The sequence below is a fragment of the Panthera pardus genome, unplaced genomic scaffold (assembly GCF_024362965.1).
Source record: "Panthera pardus isolate Hobbes unplaced genomic scaffold, ASM2436296v1 HiC_scaffold_16, whole genome shotgun sequence".
Taxonomy (NCBI): Eukaryota; Metazoa; Chordata; class Mammalia; order Carnivora; family Felidae; genus Panthera; species Panthera pardus.
Genome location: NW_026526721.1, coordinates 82,245,256 through 82,268,309, shown reverse-complemented (window position 1 = coordinate 82,268,309; position 23,054 = coordinate 82,245,256). Strand labels below are relative to the sequence as shown.

Here is a 23,054-nt window from a genome sequence, read left to right as displayed (position 1 = left end):
TTAATAAAAGTATAAACTCAGACAAACTTTATTTAATTTCCATGCCACAGATTCCTTAATAAATGGGAATAATAACAATACTACCTACCTTTTAGAATTGTTGTAAGGATTAAACAAGCTAATATTTGTAAAGTGTTAGACTCATTCCTGACAAATAGTAAATGTGATCTAGTATTTGTTAAATAAATAAATATCTCTAAACTTATTATATATATTTTAGATCTTTTATAGTCCTTCCTCCTTTTTATTTTTTTATTTTTTATTTTTTTAACACTTATTATTGAGAGACAGAGAGAGACAGAGCATGAGCAGGGGAGGGGCAGAGAGAGAGGAAGACAACAGAATCTGAAGCAGGCTCCAGGCTCTGAGCTGTCAGCACAGAGCCCCACGGCGGGGTTAGAACTCACAAACCACGAGATCATGACCTGAACCGAAGTCGGACCCTTAACCGACTGAGCCACCCAGGCGCCCCTCCTTTTTATTTTTAAATCTATCAGTTTGTAAGGAGAATGTTGTAAAATCTCTGTTATATGTTTTTTTCTTGCTGGTTAACCAGCTATTGTTCAGTATATTTTGAGATTCATACTCATATTCGTATATATTTGCGAGAGATATATTTTGCTGTTCTATTGTTTTTTTTTTTTAAGTATACCGTGTCCTTCCTTGTTCCTTATAAATTTTTTAAAATTTAAATTCTACTTGGTCAGATATTAAAATTGGTAGTCCACTGTGCTGACAGCTCAGAGCCTGGAGCCTGCTTCGGATTCTGTGTGTGTGTCTCTCTCTCTGCCCTTCCCTTGCTCGTTCTCTCTCTCTCTCTCTCTCTCTCTCAAAAATAAACAACAACAACAAAAAAAATTGGTACTCCAGCTTTCTTTAGGTTATATTTTCCTGCTATACCTTTTTTCATCTTTTCACTTTCAAAGTTTATTTATTTATTTATTTTTGGTAATCCCTACCGCCAACATGGTGCTGGAGCTCAGACCCTGAGATCAAGAGTTGTGCGCTTCTGCTTCCAACTGAGCAGCCGCCTGGTATCCCCACCTATTCCCTTTCTTTCTTTCTTCTTTCTTTCTTTCTTTCATTTTTTTAAATTTATTTTTTGAGAGAGAGAGAGACAGAGTGTGAGCAGGGGAGGGACTGAGACAAAGAAAGACACAGAATCCGAAGCGGGCTTCAGGCTCTGAGCTGTCAATACAGAGCCCGATTCCACGCTCGAACTCACAAACCATGAGATCATGACCTGAGCCCAAGTCAGATGCTCAACCGACTGAGCCACCCAGGCGCCCCCTCACCCTTTCATTTTCAACTTTTATGTTTATCTTTCAAAGACATGTTGTTGGGTTTTGTTCTTTATTCAATTTGAGAGTCTTTTTTGTTTTTGAGAGTCCTTATCTTTTAATTTTTAACTCATTTATAATTATTTCTGTTATTTTATGACTTCGTTCTGCCTTCTTGTGTTATATGTTCCATGTACTGAATTTTATTTTTTTCTCCACTTGTGGTTTCAGTTGAATAAAAAACCTTTCTACTACAAAACTTTTATATTTAGAGGTGCCTCGTGGCTCAGTTGGTTAAACGTCCAACTTCGGCTCAGGTCATGATCTCACAGTGTGAGTTCAAGCCCCCACTTGGGCTCCTCACTTACCAGGCAACTTGCTGACAGTGTGGAGCCTGCTTGGGATTCTGTCTCCCTCTCTCTCTGCCCCTCCCTTGCTTGCTCTCTATCTCTCTCTCAAAATAAATAAAAATAAACTTAAAAAATTCTTTCCTTTAAAAAATGGTTATGAAGGTAAATTTTATGTTACGTATATTTTACCACAATTTTAAAAAGTAAAGATACAAAAATTAATTAAATGATTAAGTTGAAATAAACCCTGTGTGATCTCATCATTCCCTGATTAAAACCCCTCTGATGGCTTTCCACTAGTTTTCAAGCAAATTTGAAGATCCTTAACAAGGTTCTGAATAACCAACCCAGTTACTACTGACCTCTCCAGACTCTTGCTTCACTCCCTGCATGCATTCAGGTTACCAACTACACAAACTTTCTTTTATTCCCTGTAAGGCTCCAAGCTTTCTCCCAACTCATGGCCTCTGCACACACTGTACCTCCTTCTGGGAACCTTCCCTCCATCCTCTTTATCTAGCTAATTCTTACTGCTTCGAGTGTCAATGTTCAGAGTAGCTATCTTTGACCCTTCCCCCAGGATAAGGTCAAGTTCCCTTATCATGACAATTGTACTTTCTTGCATGTACTTTCTTGCAGCCATTATCATGATTATAGTTTAAAAATCTATAAATAAATGAGATCTAAACAAATCAAGAAACGTACTGTGTTTGGGATTGGGAGAGTCAATATAGTAAAGATGTTAATTCTCCCCACAAAGATATACAGGTTTAATGCAATTCTTCTCAATATCCCAGCAAGATTTTTTGTAGATACAGATAAGATTATTCTAAAATTTAGATGGAAAAGCAAAGGAACTGGGATAACTAAAAGAACTTTGAAAATAAGAATAAAGTGGGAGGAATCAGTCAACACAATTTCATGACTTATTATATATCTAGAAAAATCAAGACTGGTATCATTAGAGGGACAGCCATATAGGCTAATGAAGCAGAACAGAGAACTCAGAAATAGCTCCACACAAGTAGAGCCAACTGATTTTTGACAAAGATGCAAAAGTAATTCAACAGGGGAGAGACAGCCTTTTTAACAAGCAGAAGCAATTGGATATCCATAGGCCAAAAATGAAAAATAAAAATCTTGACTTAAACCTTACACCTTATAAAAAGTTATTTCAAACGGATCAAAGATTAAAATGTATAACTGGGGGCACCTGGGTGGCTCAGTTGGTTATGCGTCTGACTCTTGATTTTGGCTCAGCTCATGATCTCATGGTTCTGTGAGATTGAGCCCCGTGTTGGGCTCTGTGATGACAATGCAGAGCCTGCTTGGGATTCTCTCTCTTCCTCTCTCTCTGCCCTTTCCCTGCTTACGCACACATTGTCTCTCTCAAAATAAATAAATTATCATTAAAATAAATACACACCCCAAAAAAGAATTAAAAAATAAATAAAATGTAAAACTGCAAAACTATACAATGTTGATAAGCTAGCATAGGAGAAAATCTTTGGGATCAAGGGCTTGGTGAAGAGTTCTTAACATAATACCAAAAACATGATCCATAAAAAGGAAAAAACAATAAGGGGTGCCTAGATGGTTCAGTTAGTTAAGCATCCGACTCTTGATCTTAGCTTAGGTGGTCTTAATCTTGGGGTTGTGAGTTCAAGCCCTACAGTGGGCTCCACGCTGGAGAAGCCTATTTAAACAAACAAACAAACAACAACAACAAAGCAAAAAAAAAAAAAAAACCCACAATAAATTGAGGTTTTGATTTGCATTGGCAAGGATGTGGAGAAACTGGAAACTTTGTACATTGCTGGTAGGAATGCAAACTTATTCAGTTGGTATGAAAAACCTCAATAAATTAAACATGGAATTACCATATGACTCAGCAAATCCACTTCTGGGTATGTACCCAGAAGAACTGAAAATAGAAAACAGGTGTTCAAACAAAAACTTGTACACAAAGGTTTGTAGCAGCTCTGTTCACAATAGCCGAAAGTTGGAAAAGACCCAAGTGTCCATCAACTGAGGATTGGATGAATAAAACATGAATATCATTACATCGGAATATTATTCAGCCATAAACAGGAATGAAGGACGGATCGATGCATACTACAGCATAGGTGAACCTTGGAAATATTATGTTAAGTGAAAGAAGTCAGACAAAAAGGCGCTGTATTATATGATTCTATTTATATGGAATATCGGGGTGCCTGGGTGGCTCAATTGGTTAAGTGACTTCGGCTCAGGTCATGATCTCATGGCTCATGGGTTCAAGCCCTACATCAGGCTCTGTACTGACAGCTCATAGAGCTCTCTCCCTCTCTCTCTCTGCCCCTTTCCCGCTCCCACTCTGTCTCTGTCTCTCAAAAATAATAAATAAATGTTAAAAAATAAATATTTATATGGAATATCCAGAATAGGTAAGTCTAGAGAGCAGAAAGCACATTAGTAGTTTCCAGGGACAGAGAGGAGGCAGAAATGGAAAGTGACTGATGGGTATGGGGTTTCCTTTTGGAGTGATAAAAAATGTTCTGGAACTAGATAGTAGTGATGGAGGCACAACATTGTGAATGTAGGAAATATCACTAATGGTAAATTTTATTTATATGTACTTTACCACAATAAAAAATAGATTTTATTGTATGTAAATTATACCTCGATAAAACTGACATAAAATATTAATTGGAACATTAATACTTGTGACCATTTCATGTGTCAACTTGGAGATGATTTTTGATGTGATTAATATTTAAATTGGTGAACTGTAAGTAACTCGACTGCCTTCCATAACGTGAGTGAGCCTCATCCAAAAGCTTGAATTTAACAAAAAGACCAGCCTCTCCAGCAAGAGGGGATTCTCCAGCAGACTGCCTTCAGACTTCATCTGCACCATCAGTTCTCCTGGGTCTCCAGTCTGCCAGCCCTCGGGGCAAATTTGAACTTTCTTGCCTCCAAAATTGGGTGAACTAATTCCTTATAATAAATAAGTCATCTAAATGTAAATATACATACATTATAGAAGATATAGATATATCTCCTCTTGGTTTTCCTTCTCTGGAAAACCCTAATACACCACCTTAAGCAAATGATCAAAGTTAATATCACCAGTAAAGGTAACTGATACGCACATCCTTTGTAAAAAATTTATTTATTTAAGTTCAAGTTAGTTAACATACAGTGTAGTATTGGTTTCAGGAGTAGAACCCAGTGATTCACTTACGTATAACACCCAGTGCACATCCCAACAAGTGCCTTCCTTAATGCCCATCACCCATTTAGCCCATACCTCCACCCACCTCCCTTCCAGCAGCCCTGTTTGTTCTCTGTATTTAAGTCTCTCTCTCACTCTCTTTAATGTTTTTATTTTATTTTTGAAAGAGAGACAGAGCATGAGTGGGGGAGGGGCAGAGAGAGAGGGAGACACAGAATCAGAAGCAGGTTTCAGGCTCTGAGCTGTCGTCACAGAGCCCGATGCGAAGCTCGAACTCATGGACTGTGAGTGAGATCATTACCTGACCCAAAGTCAGACGCTTAACCTACTGAGCCACCCAGGCACCCCTCTCTCTCTTTTTTTAAGTTTTATTTATTTGAGACAGAGAGAGAGGGAACGTGCACATGCACACAAATGGGGGAGGGGCAGAGAAAGAGAAGGAGACAGAGAATCCCAAGCAGGCTCCACACTGTCAGCACGAAGCCGGACGTGGGGCTCAAACCCATGAACTGCAAGATCATGGCCTGAGCCAAGTCCCAGCTTAACCGAGTGAGCCACCCATGCACCCTTGTATTTGAGAGTCTCTTGTGGTTTGCCTCCCTCTCTGTTTTTATCTTATTTTTCCTTCCCTTCCCCTATGTTCATCATGGCTAACAGACACATGAAAAGATGTTCAACATCACTTACCATCAGAGAAATACAAATCAGAACCACACTGAGGTACCACCTCACACCTGGTAGAATGGCTAAAATTAACTCAGGAAATAACAGATGTTGGCCAAGATGTGGAGAAAGGGGAACCTTTTGCACTGCAGGTGGGAATGCAAACTGGTGCAGCCACTCTGGAAAACAGGGAGGTTCCTCAAAAAATTAAAAGTAGAACTACCCTGTGACCCAGCAATTGCACTACTAGGTATTTATCCAAGGGATACAGGTGTGCTGTTTCGAAGGGACACATGCACCCCAATGTTTATAGCAGCGCTATCAACAATAGTCAAAGTATGGAAAGAGCCCAAATATCCATCGACTGATGGATAAAGAAGAAGATGTGGTGTGTGTGTGTGTGTGTGTGTGTGTGTGTGTGTATAATGGAATGTTACTTGATGATCAAAAAGAATGAAATGTTGCCATTTGCAACAACATGGATGGAACTAGAGTGTATTATACTAAACTGATATGCACATCCTTATGTGATATAGTGAGAAGGGCACCACATCACCTTGTAATATTTCTGGCAAAAATAAATATTCTGGGAGTGCCTGGGTGGCTCAGTCGGTTAAGCATCTGAGTCTTGATTTTGGCTCAGGTCATGCTCTCACAGTTCGTGAGTTTGAGCTCCACATCGGGCTCTGCACTGTCAGTGCAGAGAGAGAATCCCTGCTTGGGATTCTCTCTCTCCCTCTCTCTCTGCCCCTCCCCCACTTGCACTCTCTCTCTTTCCCAAAATAAATAAACTTTAAAAAGTAAAATAATAAATAAAAAGTAAATGCTCTGAATCTAACCACGAGAAAACAACAGACAAACCCAAACTGAGGGACATTCTACAAAACAACTGACTAGTACTCTTTTTAACAAGTCAGTATTGTAAAAAACGATAAGAAAGGGAAACTAACTTTTGAAAAAGAAGGCTATAAACAGACCGATCAACTAAATGCAATGTGTGATCCTGGATTGGATAGCGGTGGAGGATATCTATGAAGAACATTTTTGCAACAATCCATGAAATTGGGATATGGCTGTAGTTTAGTAGCATTGTTTCAAAGTTGAGTTTCCTGAATTTGACAACTATTCTGTGGTTATGGAAGAGTGTCCTTGTTCTACAGACACATTGGAGTATTTAGGGGTAAAGAAGCACAGCGTGTACACCTATTTTCAAACAGTTCAGGAAAAAAATCTATTGCAATTTTTGTACAAGTTTTGAAGTTACGTCCAAGTAAGAAGTTTAACGATTAATTGGATAATTTGTTTGATGTATTTCATGAGGGGTGGGATCCACCACTATCTTGTTTCCTGCTATAGCATCAGCTCTAGCACATAGTAGGCTGCAACAAGAAATATTTATTGAGTGAATAAATGGATGAATTAAGTCGTGAACTAAGCCATCTTTTAGTTTGGGCTTCAAATTGAGGCTGCAATTTGAGGAATCAAGCTTGCAACAGAAAGGAGGCAAAAGTCTTCTGTTTCTCTAAACCTAACCCTTCCAGAGCTCGAATCTGAGAGTGTAGATGCTTCTGAGGCTTGGGGAAATAAGACCACTGTCCCCAACGGCAGGGAGGCAGCCCACAAGCAGAAGACAATTGAGCTGTGCTTTGCAACAGGTTGACCTGGCTGAGCGTCATTTTCCGAGGCCATTTCTCTTTGGGTTCACCCTGTCCTCACCTTCTATCACCACCACCCTTGGTAAAGTTGTTGACATGTTCCAGCTCCAACCTGGGCAGTGTTAGCCTGAGCTGAAGGGTGAGTTTGAATCCTCCCTCTTAGGCCAGATCAGAGGAAAAACAGCACCCTGCAGGCCAGCTTGGTGGTGGCCAAGGTGAGCAGGGACCTCAATGGCCCGGCTTCCTGCCCCACACAGATTTAAAAATAGGGTCAATTTGACTAACAGCCAGTGGTTTTCCTCACATCATCACTGCTCTTGAGTCAGCCAACACTTATTGGGCACCTGCTGTGTTCCAGGCCCTGTGGTAGGATGAGGGAGTCACTCCCAGGGGCTCTCACAGGCTCGTGAGGAGAACATGGGCTCTAGTTTCAACTACCCCTTCCCATCTCATTCCCTGCCTGGGTCCCACCAGCTCCCCCTTCTGCCCACTGGCTTGGCACTAGGCTTTCCTACCATGACAGTGGGACACACCCTTTCTCTTCTGGTTCCCCCCTTTTTTTTTCTTTTAGTTCAGCCAAGACTGATGAGTATTTTCAAAAGGAAGGGTATTAAGAGATATAGGGAATCTAAATGTATGTTAACTAAACTCAGTGTGGTAATCATTTTGCAATATATATCTAATCATTATGTTATATACCTAAAACGAACGCAATGTTGTGTGTCAATTAAAAAAAAAAACTGAAAAAAAAAGAGATTTAGGGAAAATTAAAGAGAAATAAATCAAGAAATAAACATCAAGAAAACCATATTGTCTATCGTAGTAGTTTAAAAACAAGGGTTCTGAGACCAGAGCATCTGAGTTAAACAACCTGGCTCTACCACTTTACTAGCTTATGCTGAGCAAGTTACTTACCCTGTCCCATCTTGGGATTTCTCATCTGTAAGATAATAATAATACCTATCTCTTGGGCTGTTTTGATCATTAAAGGAGGGAACCCATGCTCAGTGCAGTGCATGGCCTACCGTAAGTGACTGATGAATCTTAACTAAGAGAAAAAACAATTACTTACCTATTTATACTCAGTCCCTCTGGCTCTTTTACCTTTTAATTTTTTTTAATGTTTATTCATTTTTGAGAGAGAGAGAGAGAGACAAGCCAGGGAGAGACAGAGAGAGAGGGAGACGCAGAATTCGAAGCAGGCTCCAGGCTCTGAGCTGCCAGCACAGAGACCGATGTGAGGCTCAAACCCAGGAACCATGAAATCATGACCTGAGCTGAAGTAGGATGCTTAACTGACTGAGCCACCCAGGCACCCCATGGCTCTTTCACCTTTCAATGAGCTGATTCCTCCGCCTGAAATATTTTCTCCTTCACTGCTTAACTCCTGCTTAGGACTTGACTTAAATGGCAACCCACCCACCACCACCACCAAGTTAGGTGCCTCTCCTAAAAGCTTCTTGTCAAAAGCTTTACAATATCCAGGACATCTCTCTAACGCAGCACTCATCTTAATCTACGGTAACTGTGTATTTGCCTTTTTCACTAAGTGGGAGCCTTTCAAGGCAGAGGCTATGCCTTTTTAGTTCTCTTTCCTCTACTCCTTCCCCTATGCCTTGCACATGGCAGACCACTCAAGCTCTGTGCTATTCCTTAGCTCTGCCAAGGACCTCCTCCACCTCCTGGAACCTGGTTCTGGGGCCCTCCAGGAATGTGCTGTCCTTTCCTGTTCTCAGCTGCCTGTCATACTGCAGCCCCACTACCAAAGCACCTCCCAGCTGGGCCTCAGAGACCCTCTTACTACCCCTACAGATCCACCTCCTTAGGGATTCCCGGCAGCCTTCAATGTCCTGCCCTATCCTGCAGGATGCTTTACCCCTCTTGCCTTCTTGATGAGCTTGCCTCAACTAAGACAGCTTTCCAGCAGGATCTCAGGGCTGGTCCAGCTTCTCAGCAAAGCTTGGCTTCCACCAACGTGTTGTCTAATCTTTGACAGGGACCACTTCCTGGGAGACCGTCTTACATCTAAGACCTCCTCAGAACCTAAAACAAGGACCTGTTTTTCCTTTTTTGTATATTTAAGTCTCCCTAATGACTACTCTCTGCAGCTTCATGTTTGGCCTGCAGATCACATGTAGCTCTTGGTCCATTTGCACAAAAACACCAATGGGGAGGTGGCCACTGCCTGGATTTCCATGGAGACCTCAGGGCCAGGCTGGTCCTGGCTGGAGACCTGGGTCCCCTGGAGGGCAAATCAGCCCACTCACCATCCACTGTTTCTCTCCTAAGCCTGTAAGAGGGATCCTAACTCAGAATGAGGCAGCGGGCAGGTTCAGCCGGGAAGGGAAGGGAGGAGTCAATGGAACTATAGTTCAGATGGTGTGGAAGGAACAAGTTTGGGACTCAGCTGGAGCTCCCTGTAAGCTGGATCTTTCATTGCAATTTTGTCTATGCTTCCTGTATTGTCCTTGTGATTTTTCACCCTTGAAGTTCCCTGGGAAAAGGCCAAGCTATCTCTACCACACTAAGTGGTTTGAGCAAGAGAAAGGGTTGGGGTTGAGGGCTCAAGTGCTCAAGGAGGCAAGGGATCCTCCTGGGTGGGGTCAGTATGATGATAGTGACAGGAATCAGAAGGATGGAGTAAATGGGGAGGGGCAAGAACCCTAAGTCTGGCTTGAAAGCCCACTTCCACCCCCTCACCACCCCCTCACCACCCCCAGTTCTCCTCAAAGCTCTTTTTGCAGAGTCTGAGTGTGACTTCTGCAAGAAAGCTTGCATGGGTGACTCCCAAACATGGTTACGTCCCCAGAGCTCCCAGACTCTCCCTCAGGAATCCTGGGGGAGGTTTTACAGACTTCCCTAATCTTTTGCACCATAACACTGTCAAGCTGCATGAAAGTTCTGCCAATAACAAGGGACCTGTTTATACTCAGGGATATTTTCTCCTGCAGGTGCTGCAGTGATGGGGGTGGGGTGAGGGGAGTCACTGTTACGATGGGGCAGTCTCAAGCCAAGGGAAGCCGCTACAGGCTGGAAGGCCTCATTTCCAAGACTGTGGGCAGCTGAAGGTAGTAGGAAGTTATAAGCCTGAGGGGCTGATGTTGCCTACTCTCCGCATCCGCAGGAAAGGTGGGAAAGGTAGTACTGCAGCGATGGGAATGTTGGCTGCTTGGGGGTGGGCGGAACTCGCTGCAGTGTTGGGGGACCCCTACTTGGAGTGAGTGGTTACTGAAGTGATCAGGCAAGCAGAAGATAGCTGCAGGGATGGGGGCAGATTTCTGCACCGATGAAAGAGCACTTTGCAAAGAAAAAGGGCTGGCTTTGGGGGGCGGGGGGAGGGGTCCTGCGGTGATGAAGCACTGGGTTCGCTGCAGTGATGAGAGACGGTCACTGCACTGACGAAAAGCCTAGCCAAGGCGGGAAGTGGGGTGATACGGAACAGCTGGGGTCGCTGCAGTGCTGGGGGGGGGGGGGGGGCGGTGCAGACTGAGCCCTCTGCTGCACTTGCAGAACGTTTCACTTCCTGAAGGATAGAAAGGGTGGGGCCTTGTAGGCCTGAGTCCCTCATCTACCGGGGCCTGTGAGGCGGCGGGGACGCGGTCCCCGCACTGCGGTGCCGGGTCTAGCTGGAGCCGCCGGGGTTTGCGCGGAGGCGGCACCGCGCCCGAAGCGGGGGCGGAGGGGCCAGCAGCAGCCCCGCCGCAGCGGCAGGCGGGGCCGGGGCGGGCTGAAGGGGCGGCCTTCCCGAGCGGGGGCGGGACCAGCACCCGCAGAGCCGACGCCCCTGCGCGGACTCAGATCGGCCGCAGCGGGAGTCTGGAGCGGGTGCCGCGCAGGGTGCCCGGACTGCGTGCGGCCCGAAGCGCGGAGGCGGACCTACCCACGGTGGTCCAGTTGTGGCGCCCAGAACTCCGCAGAGGACGCGACCGTGAGGCTGGGGCTGCCCGCGGGGAGGGGGACGACCCCTAGACCCTGCCTGCCGCATCCCGACAGCTCGGCTGTGGGGCCGCCCACTCTAGGCTCAGTTCTGCCAGGGTGGGGAGAGGTGGGTGCCCTAGACGGATTCCGAGCAATCCCCCTGCCCGGACACCTCTCCCGGTCTTGCATCCTAAAGACCCCCTCCTGTCGCTTCCCTGTCTCGTTCTTCCCACCCAACCCCCTCCACTCCGGCCTGCAGCCCCTCTCAGCGCTCCAGTCAGGTGAGGCGCTGGAGAGGGAAAGACTACGGTCCTTCTGCTCCCCCTCCCACCCCGCCCCTGCTGTCCCTCGCTGGGCTGGGGACACCCAGGAGGATGCTGGCCCTTTAAACCCTTGCTCCTCACCCAGAGCTGCTTCTATCTCGCCACCCGCGCCACTTCCGACAGCTGGCAGCCGCGGGGAGCCCCGGGGGGCCGGCAGGTACGGGGGCGGCGGCTAGGCCTGGGAGCTGGTGGTGGAACAGCTGTGACCCCCTCCCCCATTCCTACCCTCTGTCCCCGGAGGAGCCGGCGGCGGGAGTGCTGGGCGCTTGGAGCGCCAGTTAATCATTAACCCTCCGCTCCCCGGCTCCCGGAGCAGCCCGGAGCCGCGCTCCGCCCCGGCTTCCCAGGTAACCCGCGAGGATGCCCATCACGCGATCCCCCTCTTCCCTCCCCTCGCCACCTGTCCGCCGGGTGGGAGCCCCCGGCTCAGCCCCGCCGCGCTCCTCGCTGTCCGGCGTCCCAGTGCCTGAGTTCGATTTTCCCGGCGGCTTTCAGGAGGGCGGGGTCTGGCGCCCGTGACCCCACCCTGCGGACCCCTTCATCGAACCCCCTCCCCCAGGGGCGCCATGCCCGGCCTGTACTGCCCCTCCAGCTGGACGCCGCTGCCCCTGACTGACTCCTGGGTCCGGGCCTGCGCCAACGGCCCCTGTCTCAGCCTGCGGGCCCGGCTCACGTACCACAACCCGCAGCCGCAGCCGGTGGACGGTGAGGCCTGGGCGGGGCTCGGGGTGGCGGGGACAGGGGGCCGGGCGAGGTTCGACGTCACCTGTGCCCCCTGCCCCCGCCGCAGGCGTATTTGTGTACCCGTTGGCGGAGGCCGAAGTGGTCTCGGGCTTCGAGGCGGAGGCGGCGGGACGGCGCGTCTCGTTCCAGCTGCAGAGCAGGCGACGCTCACAGGCCGCTTGCTGCCGTGCGCTGGGCCCCGGGTTGGGGGCCTCCACGCCCCGCCGCTGCGCGCAGGGTGAGTGCAGGGCGCCGTCGCCTCGCCCCGAAAGTCAGCCCCGCTCTGATTCCTGCACCCGCTCTGCGTCCCGTCCCTCCCCGCTCCCCCTCCAGCCGCTGATTTTTTCATTCATTGATTCATGGCTTTATTCAACAGTCGTGGACTAGGCACCTTACTTGTACCAGGTGCAGGGGCAATGTGACCCAGGCCTGACGCGAGGTTCGCGGCCTGAGAGACAGACGCAGCAGGCGGTCCACACGTCTGTCTCCCGAGCTGGAGCATTAGCTCCTGAGCCTGGGACTGGGCTTTCTTTGGACATCTCTAAGCCCCAGCATCTCGCACAGAATGTGGTATAAGGAGGCTCAATGATTGCTGGGTGAAGGAGTGGAAGCCCATCCCTGTGCTCGGTTTTGTGGTTTGCACTTCATCCTTTCATTTATTTATTTGGACATTCATTTGATTCCTGCACATGGGATTTGCCATCCCCGTAAGAAAGACAGAATCCAGTGGTGTTGAGAGTTGGTGTAGGTCCAGCAGACAGTGAGAGGCCAGAGTGAGCTCTGGGCTGAGGCCCCAGGAATGTTCCAGAAGGAAATGGAGCCAGCATTTGACCAAAAGGAAGAGTATGACTGGTGAAGTGGAGAGGAGGGAGAAGGCACTCCAGTAGGGGCGATGGTATAAGCAAAGGTTTGGAAGTAAATTGTACACAGTGATGGTAAATTAAATAAAACACCTCGTGTTTATAGCAATTTACAGTTCACAAAGTCCAGTCACTGGTATCACCTCATTTGAATCCAGAGAGGTATGTAATGCAACTGTTGTTCTCTATCCTCCTTTTATAGGTGTGAAAATAATACAACAGCCTCTTATGTGTCAGATGCTATGCATACATTATCTCATTTATTTCTCACCACAGTCTCTGAGACACAATTATGACCCCCATTTCATGGATGAGAAAACGGAAGCTCCTTAAAACAGAAGAGTTACCCAAGGGCAGAATTAGAAGTCACACTCAAAACCTGATCCTGTGCTCTCTCCACTGTATCAGGCTGTCCCCAAGCCTTAGCTAGTTGGGATAGAAGCCCCTTTTTTCCTTCTTATCTCCCTGTCTTCTTTCCTTCCATCTTTTTCTTCCCTTCATTTATTCTGCAGGCATTTCTCTAAAGAATGTGTAAATGATTATTGTGGGGAGATGAAGCCAAGTAGGGCTATAAAGGTAGCCTGAGGCCTTGACTGCCACTGCATACACGTGGCCATTTTTCCTTTAGTAGCAGCAACCCCCGTGATTCCACCAGTCCCCAAATGAACCTAGGGGCGATGTAAAATGGTGTGCTTTGCATACCAGTACAGCTTTAAGTCCTCTAGCCAGCTTCCAAGCAGATTACAGCCACTGAACGCCTCTTGGGTAGAAAATTCTGAAGCCACTCCTAGTGGGCAGTGGGGAGCCCCTGACTGTTCATGAGCAAGGGATTTGTGAGCAGACTGGGTCCCAGGCTATGGGACATGTCAGTCCACAGGGAGGGTCCTGAGGAAGATGATACCCAAGGGTTGAATGGGCAGAGACAGGCAGGGGAATAAGGGCAGAGGGTATGGATCCCCTAGGATCTTGGGGGTGGTGTGGACATGCCCCTTCTCAGCTCTCTAATAGCAGTGATGTCACTACTCCTTTTCCTGATGACAGCCAGATCCTTCTGCTATCATCCTACCTCTGCTTTGACCATCATTTGGCTCATGCCTCCATTCTGCATCACCAACACATTAGCCCCGTGTCCTTCTAACTTTGTGAAGTCCCCCTTGCCTAGGCTCCCCTGACTCAGTGACTGCTCCCATTTCCTATTTCCCCCATCTCTTCTGCTTCCAGCCCCGTCTGACCCCTTTTCTCACTCATCATAGGTCATCTTGTGTTGGATCTGGCCCAGGCCCGGTCCACACTGGTGCTGCCCACAGGCCTCATCAACGCGGCCGGCACCATGACAGTGACCCTGCGCAGCAGCCGGGAGTTGCCCTCAAGGCCTGATGGGGTGCTGCACGTGGCTCTGCCCTCTGTGCTCACCCCACTGACCTCACCAGGCCCACCGGGGCCCCCCAGGCCTCCGGGGCTCTGTGACGACAGGTTGGGCCTATGGTGATTCTCTTCGTCCCTCCCTCGGCTTCTCTGGGTCTAGTGCGGGTGAGGGGGCTTTGGTAGGGTGCCCTGGGGGATGGACAGGGTGGGGAAGGGCTGGGCCATTCATCCAGAGGGGCTAAGGGCCTTGGTGGTGGGCCCGTGACCCTCCTCGCGCTCCCTTCCAGCCCTACCAGCTGCTTCGGGGTGGGCAGCCCTCAGGAGGAAGGGCTGGCCTGGGAGGAGCCAGCGGCCCCTCCGGATGTGTTCTCAGGCCCTGCCCGCTGCCCTGCCCCGTACACCTTCTCCTTCGAGATGCTGGTCACTGGGCCATGCCTGCTAGCAGGTGGGTGCCCCTCCTAGCATAGCTGACTAGGAAATAATAATTCAGGGCTCAGGACTGGGAGGAACACAGGAAAAAAAGAAAACAAGGACCTAAGTCTTAGGAACCTCCAGTTTTGGTAGGAGCATCCCCTGGACACTTCTACACAACACCCCCCCCCCCAGGTTCGTCAGTGTCATTTATTTATACCCCACTCCACTCACCAGTGGGAAGAAAGGGATTAAATTGAGACCAGTCCAAGTGATGAAGTGGAGTTTTCTTGTGTAAGAGGTGGGGGAGGATGCTAAATCAGCTGGCTGCTGTATAACTGATCAGCCAGAAACAGAGCTGGGAACCTACCTCTCAGCTCATGAAAGCAGGCAAAATCCCTCCCCTTGTCCATGCAGCCCTCTAGATTAGGCGCTAAGAGCTGAGCTGAATCAGTCATGATCCTTGCCCATACCACTGTTGTCTGGGAAGGTGATGTTTGTGCATTAGTACTGGCTTGGGGTGGGGTGATCATCTCTCCCTGCCTCTCCCTCCCTCAGGCCTGGAGAGCCCTTCTCATGCTCTGCGGGCAGACGCCCCACCTCATGCCAGCTCCGCAGCCACCATCTGTGTCACATTAGCAGAGGACCACCACTGTGACCGGTCATTGGAGATCCTGCTGCACCCCAGTGGTGAGAGACTGGGACACACAGTGGGCCAGCTCTGACCTACTTCAGGACCACTTGGATAGCATTTTTCAAGTATAGATTTCTGGCTCCCAAGCCAGGTGGATTGAGCCATCTGTGAGGGACGTGCTGGACTTGCAGGGTCCTCCTGGGACAGTGTGACCGAGCAATTGAGGTCCAGAGACAGGGACTTTCCTGACAACTATATCCCTTTTTCCTTAGAGCCCCACCAGCCACACCTGATGCTAGAGGCCGGCAGCCTGAGCTCAGCAGAATATGAGGCCCAGGTGAGGGCCCGCCGGGACTTCCAGAGGCTACAGCGAAGGGACAGTGATGGGGACCGGCAGGTATGGCTGCATGGGGTCCTGGCCTGGCCACTGACCTCTCACTACTGGCTGCATTTGTGCAGGAGGAACAGTTGGGCAGTTGTGTGTGTGTGTGGCGGTGGGGGGGGGGGGCTTTTAGCAGGACCTCTTAGTAGCTGCTAAGAGGGCAGCATCCCAGAGGGCTGATGAGTATTGTCCTAGGAGGGCCCACGCAAGTCTCCCTGGGGTGTGTCTCAAAGGATGGAAACTAGGACTGATAGGCAGAGGACAGCCACCTGCCTCTGCCCTCGCCTTTATTCGAATGACTATAAAAAGGTGTTCCCTCTGAGTGTATTAGATAGAAAAAGGCCCGAGGGCTCGGTCCTGCTGCAAGCCCAGGCAAGAGTTTGCACTAGGGCACAGGATGACTTGGGGCTCCGATGATCAGGTGTGGTTCCTGCAACGACGCTTCCACAAGGACATCCTGTTAAACCCCGTGCTGGTGCTGAGCTTCTGCCCGGACCTGAGCTCTAAGCCTGGAAACCTGGGCACAGCCACACGGGAGCTTCTCTTCCTGCTGGATGGCAGCAGCATAGCGCACAAGGCCTGTGGGGCAGGGTGTGGGTGTGCGGTGGGCTGGGGGCAGCCTCTCACAGACAGATACACGCATGAGCGCGCACGCACACACACACACACACACACATCCCTCTCTTACTTGTACGTATATGTGTCTCTCCCAGATTCCAAAAGCCTCTCTCGCACATGAAGTTACCTAATCCCAAAACCAAGGGTTCCCATACCCCACCAGGGTCTCTCACACACTCAGTCTCCCTCACTCTCCAGGTCTCCCTCATAATCAATCTCAGACATGCTGGGCCTCTCTCACACCACCACTTCTAGCCCCTCATTTTCACACAGCATGGAAAAGGCAGGCAATCTGGAATCCCTACCACTGCCCACAGGACCTGTTTCATGCTGTCCTCCCTGGCCCTCCCCAGGATGCCATTGTTTTGGCTGTGAAGTCACTGCCACCACAAACGCTCATCAACCTGGCCATGTTTGGCACGTCGGTGCGGCCCCTCTTCCCAGAGAGCCGGTCTTGCAGTGATGTGAGTACAGTCCAGGGATTGGGGCCCAGTGAGAGTATATCAGCCTGGCGTGGCCCAAAGCATGCCTTTTCTTTCCAGGACACTGTGCAGCTGATCTGTGAGAACATTGAGACCCTGCAGGCTGAGAGTGGTCCCCCAGATGTGCTGGCTGCACTGAACTGGGCCATGGGGCAGCCCCAGCACAAGGCCCGCCCTCGGCAGCTCTTCCTCCTGACTGCTGCCTCGCCCGTGGCTGCTGCTACCCATCAAACCCTGGAGCTCATGAGGTGGCACAGGGGGGCAGCCAGGTATGGGGTGGGCTGAACCAGGTGCCTAAGATTGACCCCCACTCCCAAGGGGCTCCTGAAGGTCACAGCTGCTTCCCTTCCCTCATCAGGTGCTTCTCCTTTGGGCTGGGGCCTGCCTGCCACCAGCTGCTCCAGGGGCTGTCTGCCCTCAGCAGGGGCCAGGCCTACTTCCCAAGGCCTGGGGAGAGGCTGCAGCCCATGGTGAGCTTGAGCCTGAGCCCTGTTCCCTACTCCTAGAAGTCCTTCTCCCGAGTTACACTGAGCCTGAAGCAGAATCCAGTCAAGTCATGGGGTCTCCTGGCACCCTTGATCAGGACTTCTCCTCCCCCATTCCAGTTCCTCCCCTCCTTTGAGACGCCAATCAGGGGAGGAGCTGCTGGTGATGCTATAGCATGCTGCAGGAGGCCAAAGGTGTGGGGGACATGACCTCTGACCACCCCCAAATCTCATTCTGTTTTGTCCTGGTACTGAGCCATATCCTCAACAAATCTTGCCTCATCCACAGGGCATGGCTCAGGCCAGGAGACAGACTAAACCCTTGCTTGTTCCTACCCCCAATCCTTCCCTTGACCCCAGCCTGACCCTGCTCCCCTCAGCCTAAGGGCTGAGCAGATGGCATCAGTGGAAGGGTAGCCTTCCTGCTCTGTGGGCCTCCTGCTCTGTGAGCTCTCTCTCCCATGTCTTCCTTCTGGCCACTCCTTACAGCTGGTGCAGGCTCTCCGGAAGGCACTGGAGCCTGCTTTGAGTGACATCTCTGTGGACTGGTTTGTGCCTGATGCGGTGGAGGCACTGCTGACCCCCCGGGAGATCCCAGCACTCTACCCTGGGGACCAGCTGCTCGGTTACTGCTCACTCTTCAGGGTGGATGGCTTCCGGTCCCGTGCCCCAGGGGTAGGCCTGGGCTGGGGTGCGGGTGGTAGGCCTGGGATGTCTAAAGTCCCTGCATCTCTTCAAAACTCTTCTTCCACTCCCAGTGCCTCTCCCTGCCAAGCTCTTCCACTGCACTCTCAGCTTCCCCAGAGATCACACCGGGCACCCCAAAGCGGCTGTAGTCTGCCCCCTTCATGAGGTCTTCCACTGAATTGTCCCATAAAGTGTTGCCCTTGGCTTTTACCAAAGGTCACTAAAGCACACAGCCACGGAAAGCAGCTCTAGAATTTGCCTTGAAGGTTTTGTTGAAACTTTCTAGGTTCTTCACACAGTGCCCTAAGGAAAGAACCACCTGGATTATTTCCTGTAATATTCAGAAACAGAGCATAGTCTAGATGAAATCTCAGATCCCAACTCTAGCGTGTTCTAACCATTTGATTTTGGGCAAGTCACTTAACCTCTCTGAGCCCATTTCGTCATACTGATTTTTGTCACAGGGTTGTTGTAATTAGAGGTCACAACGTGCACACTCTTGGTAGGATACTTGACACATAGCAGGAGTTCAAGAAATGATTGTTGTTGCTGGTTCTCTAAAGTAGGCTCCACGCCCAACGTGGGGCTTGAACTCACAGCCCTGAGATTAAGAGTCACATGCTCTACTGACTGAGCCAGCCAGGCACCCTGAAATGATAGTTATTTTTATTATGAAAAGCTTTCTTTCTCTAAAAGAACTAAAGATGCGATATAATGGAGTGTTTGCCCTTTTGCCTGCCTGCCAGGAAGCTCAGGGCCAAGCCTGAAGCTCAGCCACAGCAGCTCTATTAACCTTATGGTTATCATGTATGCTTTTCCTTCCTTAGTACTAGGCTTTCATTTCTGGTTTATTAACTTTATTGCCTTTTGTGGTGAGACATCTTAAATCCTGTTTGGAAAGAGGTAGCATATAACTACAGTCGGTTTTTTCTCTAATGATTATCCCTCTCTAGGGCCAAGAACCCGGCTGGCAGAGCTTGGGAGGCTCCGTGTTCCCATCCCCAGAGGAGGCACCATCTGCCACCAGTCCTGGCACTGAGCCCACTGGCACCTCGGAGCCGTTGGGAACGGGCACTGTGTCAGCAGAGCTGTCCAGCCCGTGGGCTGCTGGGGACTCAGAACAGAGTGAGTACCTGGGTATAGTGTGTGGCTGTGTTGGAGGAGGAGTGGGCCATGGGAGGGGCCACGGCTGGGATCCATTCTCTTGCCTCCCAGCAGGTACTGATGCTTTGACAGACCCAGTCACAGACCCCGGACCCAATCCCTCCTCTGACACAGCCATTTGGCGCCGCATCTTCCAGTCATCGTACATCCGGGAGCAGTATGTGCTCACTCACTGCTCTGCCAGCCCAGAGCCAGGTCCAGGCTCCACAGGCAGCAGCGAGTCCCCTGGCTCCCAGGGCCCTGGCTCCCCTGAGGGCACTGCTCCCCTGCATCCCCCTTCTCAGCAGGGCTGCCGCAGCCTGGCCTGGGGAGAACCTGCAGGCTCCCACTCCTGCCCCCTGCCTCTACCCCCAATGGCTCCAGTCAAGGTGAGAGTCAGTCCACCTCCATTCTATGCACCCAGCAAATGTTCATTGACCATCTCCTATATGCCATAAATTGTGCCGTGGTTACTATTAAGTCCAGCTGAAGAGATACATGGGTAAATCTACAATGATACCATGTGACATACAGTGGTGAACACAGGGACATAGTATTATGGGGAGAGTCAGAATCAAGATGGCTAACACTGTTTGAGGGAGTCAGGAAAGCAAGAGTCAAGTCTGGAAGAATAAGTAGAAGTTAGCCAGGCAAAGAGGAAGAAGACCTGAACAAAAACAGAGACAAACAACAACCTCAAGTGAGAAACCAGGCATGGAGTGAGATGGCAGTGGGAAGGGGGCCGGAGGCCCTGAGTTTGGCCTTGCTCCTAAGGCTGGTGAGCAGCCATCCACAGTTTCAGACAAAGGGGTACGTGGCCATGCATGTGTGATGGCCAGGAGCTCTGCATTCCTTGACCAGTGGACCACACTTCTTATGTGCAGCCTGGGGCCTTGAGTGCTGAGGTGCTGGGTCGTCGACGCAGAGCAGCTCTGGCTGGCCGGAGCCTCTCATCTCCCCCGGGCCAGGTGAACCCAGTCCCTGGCCGTCCCCGGCACCCCTCTCTGGGCATAGCACCAGATGGGCCAGGCCCTGAGTCAGGGCAGCAGCTGGGACAGGGCCTGGATGACTCAGGTAAGGGTTGGATGGGGAGCTGGGTTCTGACACCAAGGAGGTCCTGAGAAGTAGGGCAGAGGATACCACACCGCCCCTGCCTTCATTGCTGTCTCTCTCCAGGAAATCTGCTCTCCCCGGCCCCCATGGACTGGGACATGCTGATGGAACCCCCCTTCTTATTCACAGCTGTGCCCCATAATGGGGAATCAGCCTCTCCAGCAGTGGAACTGCCTCCTCAGGCTCCACGCTGCCACGTGGTGATCCGAGCCCTGTGTGGGGAGCAGCCTATGTGCTGGGAGGTGGGTGTTGGGCTAGAGACACTATGGGGACCTAGTGATGGCTCACTGCCTCCGTCACCCCCTCAAAGAGAAAGTGCTTGGGACCAAGCACTCCATCGGCTGACAGCAGCCTCCGTGGTCCGGGACAATGAGCAGCTGGCTCTCCGTGGAGGGGCTGAGGCCATGGCTGACCAAGGTGAGTTGCTGGTGGGCCTGGGCAGGACCCAAGGAGCCTGTATGGGGCAGCAAGTGACAGAGGTATAGGTCTATGTGTCTGGCCACTATATACCTCATCTTGTTCACAATTTGAGGGGGCCCACTCACCTCAAAAAAAAATAATAAACAGGGTAATGGAATAATAAAAGAAAGTGGAGAATCAGGTTATATTAAAGATGCACTCGATGACGTTCTGTGCCCTTGTGAGCATGGGTCCCCAAATTGGCAAGCTTCCTAGCAGCCAGCACAGAGCGAAATGTGATCTTGTTAATGACTCATAGTGCCCATAACATAAAAACAAATCTGCCATTCAGGAAGAATATTAACATCAAATAGTTAAAATTTCAGTTTTTCAGTTGCACTAGCCACACTTCAAGTGCTTAACACTCTCGTGTGACTAGTGGCTGCCATACTGGATCACGCAGATCTAGAACACTACCTTCACTGCAGGAAGTTCTATTGGACAGTGCTGAATGAGTGGACAGGAAAGGCACCACAGTCAGTGCTTCCTTTGGGTGCTGTACAGAATGTTCAATTTCTGGGTGGCCGGAGGGTCCAGTCCTGCTAGGAGCTGAGGGTTCAGCCTAACCACTTGCCAAAGTTGGGGAGTCCGACCTGGCCCCAAGAAGGAACTCTACTCTGTTCAAAAGTGGACAGAGGGAGAAGCAATGGGGAACACAGATTTTTCTCTAAAGCCCCCTGTAGGAGGGGGCTGGGGGAAGTGCAGCTGCTCCCGTTCAGCATCCAGCTCCTTGCTTTCACAGGCCATGCCCGGAGGTCCTGGCTCCGAGCCCTTCAGACGAGCAAGGTCAGCTCTGCCCCTTCCTGCTTCACCTGCCCCGTAGCTGTGGATGCTACCACCAGGGAGGTCCTACCCTCAGCCCTGCAGGTGCGGAGCTCAGGTAGAGTTCCTCCTGGGTGACCTCTCAGGTGCTGGCCCTCACTTCGCTGGCCCCCCTCCTGGTTTACCCCCATCTCCTGTGCCCTTACAGAGCTAGCTGAGCCCCCAAGCACTTCTGCCTCTCAAGGCCAACTAGATGCAGCTCCTCTGCCTACAGCTGTCCACGCTAAAGGTAACACTCAAAGTTGGGGCAAGGGCAGGGAGCTATGAGGCTTAGGGACTACCACTGGCACTGACCGGCTCCATTGCAGGACTTCAGGGAGGCTCTGTGGTAGGTGGCTGGAACCCAGACCAAAATGGCAACTCCAAGTCAGTCACCAGAAGTCCTCATCACCTGCCCCCCCAGCCTCCCTCTAGGCTTAGCCTGGGCGGTGGGAGGGCCAGAGGCTCTGACAGCCACAGACTCTGCAGCACCAACCGGGGCCAGGCTGGCGACAGCAACAGTAAAGGCAGCGACCACGACTACTTGCCCTTGGTGAGGACTCGGGAGGTGGAGGGTGGTGCTGCCAGGGCCAGGGCACTGTCTCAGCTCACTTCTCCCCCCACCTCCTCTCTCCTCAGGTGCGGCTGCAGGAGGCACCTGGCTCCTTCCGCCTAGATGCACCCTTCTGTGCAGCAGTACACATCCCTCGGGAGCGCCTGTGCCGCGCTTCGCCCTTTGCTGCACACCGCGCCAGCCTCAGCCCCACCTCGGCCTCCTCTCCCTGGGCACTTCTGGGGCCTGGTGTTGGCCAGGGTGACAGTGCCACGGCCTCCTGCAGCCCGTCCCCCAGCTCAGGCTCTGAGGGTCCAGGCCAGGTGGACAGTGGACGGGGTTCAGACACTGAGGCCTCAGAGGGAGCAGAAGGGCCCGGAGGTGCGGACCTGCGGGGCCGGACCTGGGCCACCGCTGTGGCGCTCGCCTGGCTGGAGCACCGCTGCGCTGCTGCCTTCGGCGAGTGGGAACTGGCAGCAGCTAAAGCTGACTGTTGGCTACGGGCCCAGCACCTACCTGATGGCCTTGACCTAGCTGCCCTCAAAGCTGCAGCCCGGGGTCTCTTCCTGCTGCTGCGCCACTGGGACCAGAACCTGCAGTTACACCTGCTGTGCTACAGCCCCGCAAACATGTGAGGGCTGCCCACTGCTCTGGCTGGCGCTGCCCAACACACTCAAGTCACTGCCACCGGGGCCGGCTTCTCGGTACTGGGAGGGGCAGGCCGGTATCCACCTGACCCCTACTGCTTCTCATCCCCTTCCCAGCACCCCCCTGCCCTCACAGAAAGTGCCTGCCTGTGCTCTCTCCCACTCCTCCCATCCCATGCCTCTTCCCCTCTGAGCTCTGTGCAGTGCGGTGGAAGGGTAGAGAGCCACAGTCCCCAAATCCTATGCAATAAAGTGCCTCTTAAGACTGCCCAAGTGAGTTCTTCA

The 23,054-nt window shown here is 50.9% G+C and overlaps 1 protein-coding gene and 1 non-coding gene across 12 annotated transcripts; one reads left to right on the top strand and one right to left on the bottom strand.

Annotated features, from left to right (window-relative positions):
- Positions 1-10,708: 10,708 nt before the first annotated feature.
- Positions 10,709-23,037, top strand: VWA5B2 (von Willebrand factor A domain containing 5B2). Of its 11 annotated transcripts, XM_053903582.1 has the most exons (22): positions 10,757-11,210; positions 11,492-11,563; positions 11,723-11,753; positions 11,902-12,111; positions 12,197-12,367; positions 14,243-14,474; positions 14,642-14,799; positions 15,324-15,455; positions 15,672-15,796; positions 16,203-16,358; positions 16,753-16,863; positions 16,942-17,150; positions 17,240-17,351; positions 17,856-18,041; positions 19,007-19,178; positions 19,269-19,585; positions 20,081-20,270; positions 20,373-20,726; positions 21,511-21,648; positions 21,739-21,819; positions 21,899-22,122; positions 22,209-23,037. In XM_053903582.1, exons 4-22 carry the CDS (start codon positions 11,973-11,975, stop codon positions 22,755-22,757), a joined length of 3,756 nt encoding a protein of 1,251 aa, XP_053759557.1. In that variant the 5' UTR covers positions 10,757-11,210; positions 11,492-11,563; positions 11,723-11,753; positions 11,902-11,972; the 3' UTR covers positions 22,758-23,037. The 11 variants fall into 11 exon arrangements, with proteins under 11 accessions (XP_053759560.1, XP_053759559.1, XP_053759561.1 ...); XM_053903584.1 differs by lacking the exon at positions 11,723-11,753 and having other exon boundaries at positions 10,710-11,210; XM_053903585.1 differs by lacking the exons at positions 11,492-11,563; positions 11,723-11,753 and having other exon boundaries at positions 10,709-11,210; positions 11,966-12,111.
- TRNAK-CUU (transfer RNA lysine (anticodon CUU)) lies at positions 18,626-18,698 on the bottom strand. Its single transcript has one exon. It is a non-coding gene; the product is annotated as a tRNA-Lys (tRNA).
- Positions 23,038-23,054: the final 17 nt, after the last annotated feature.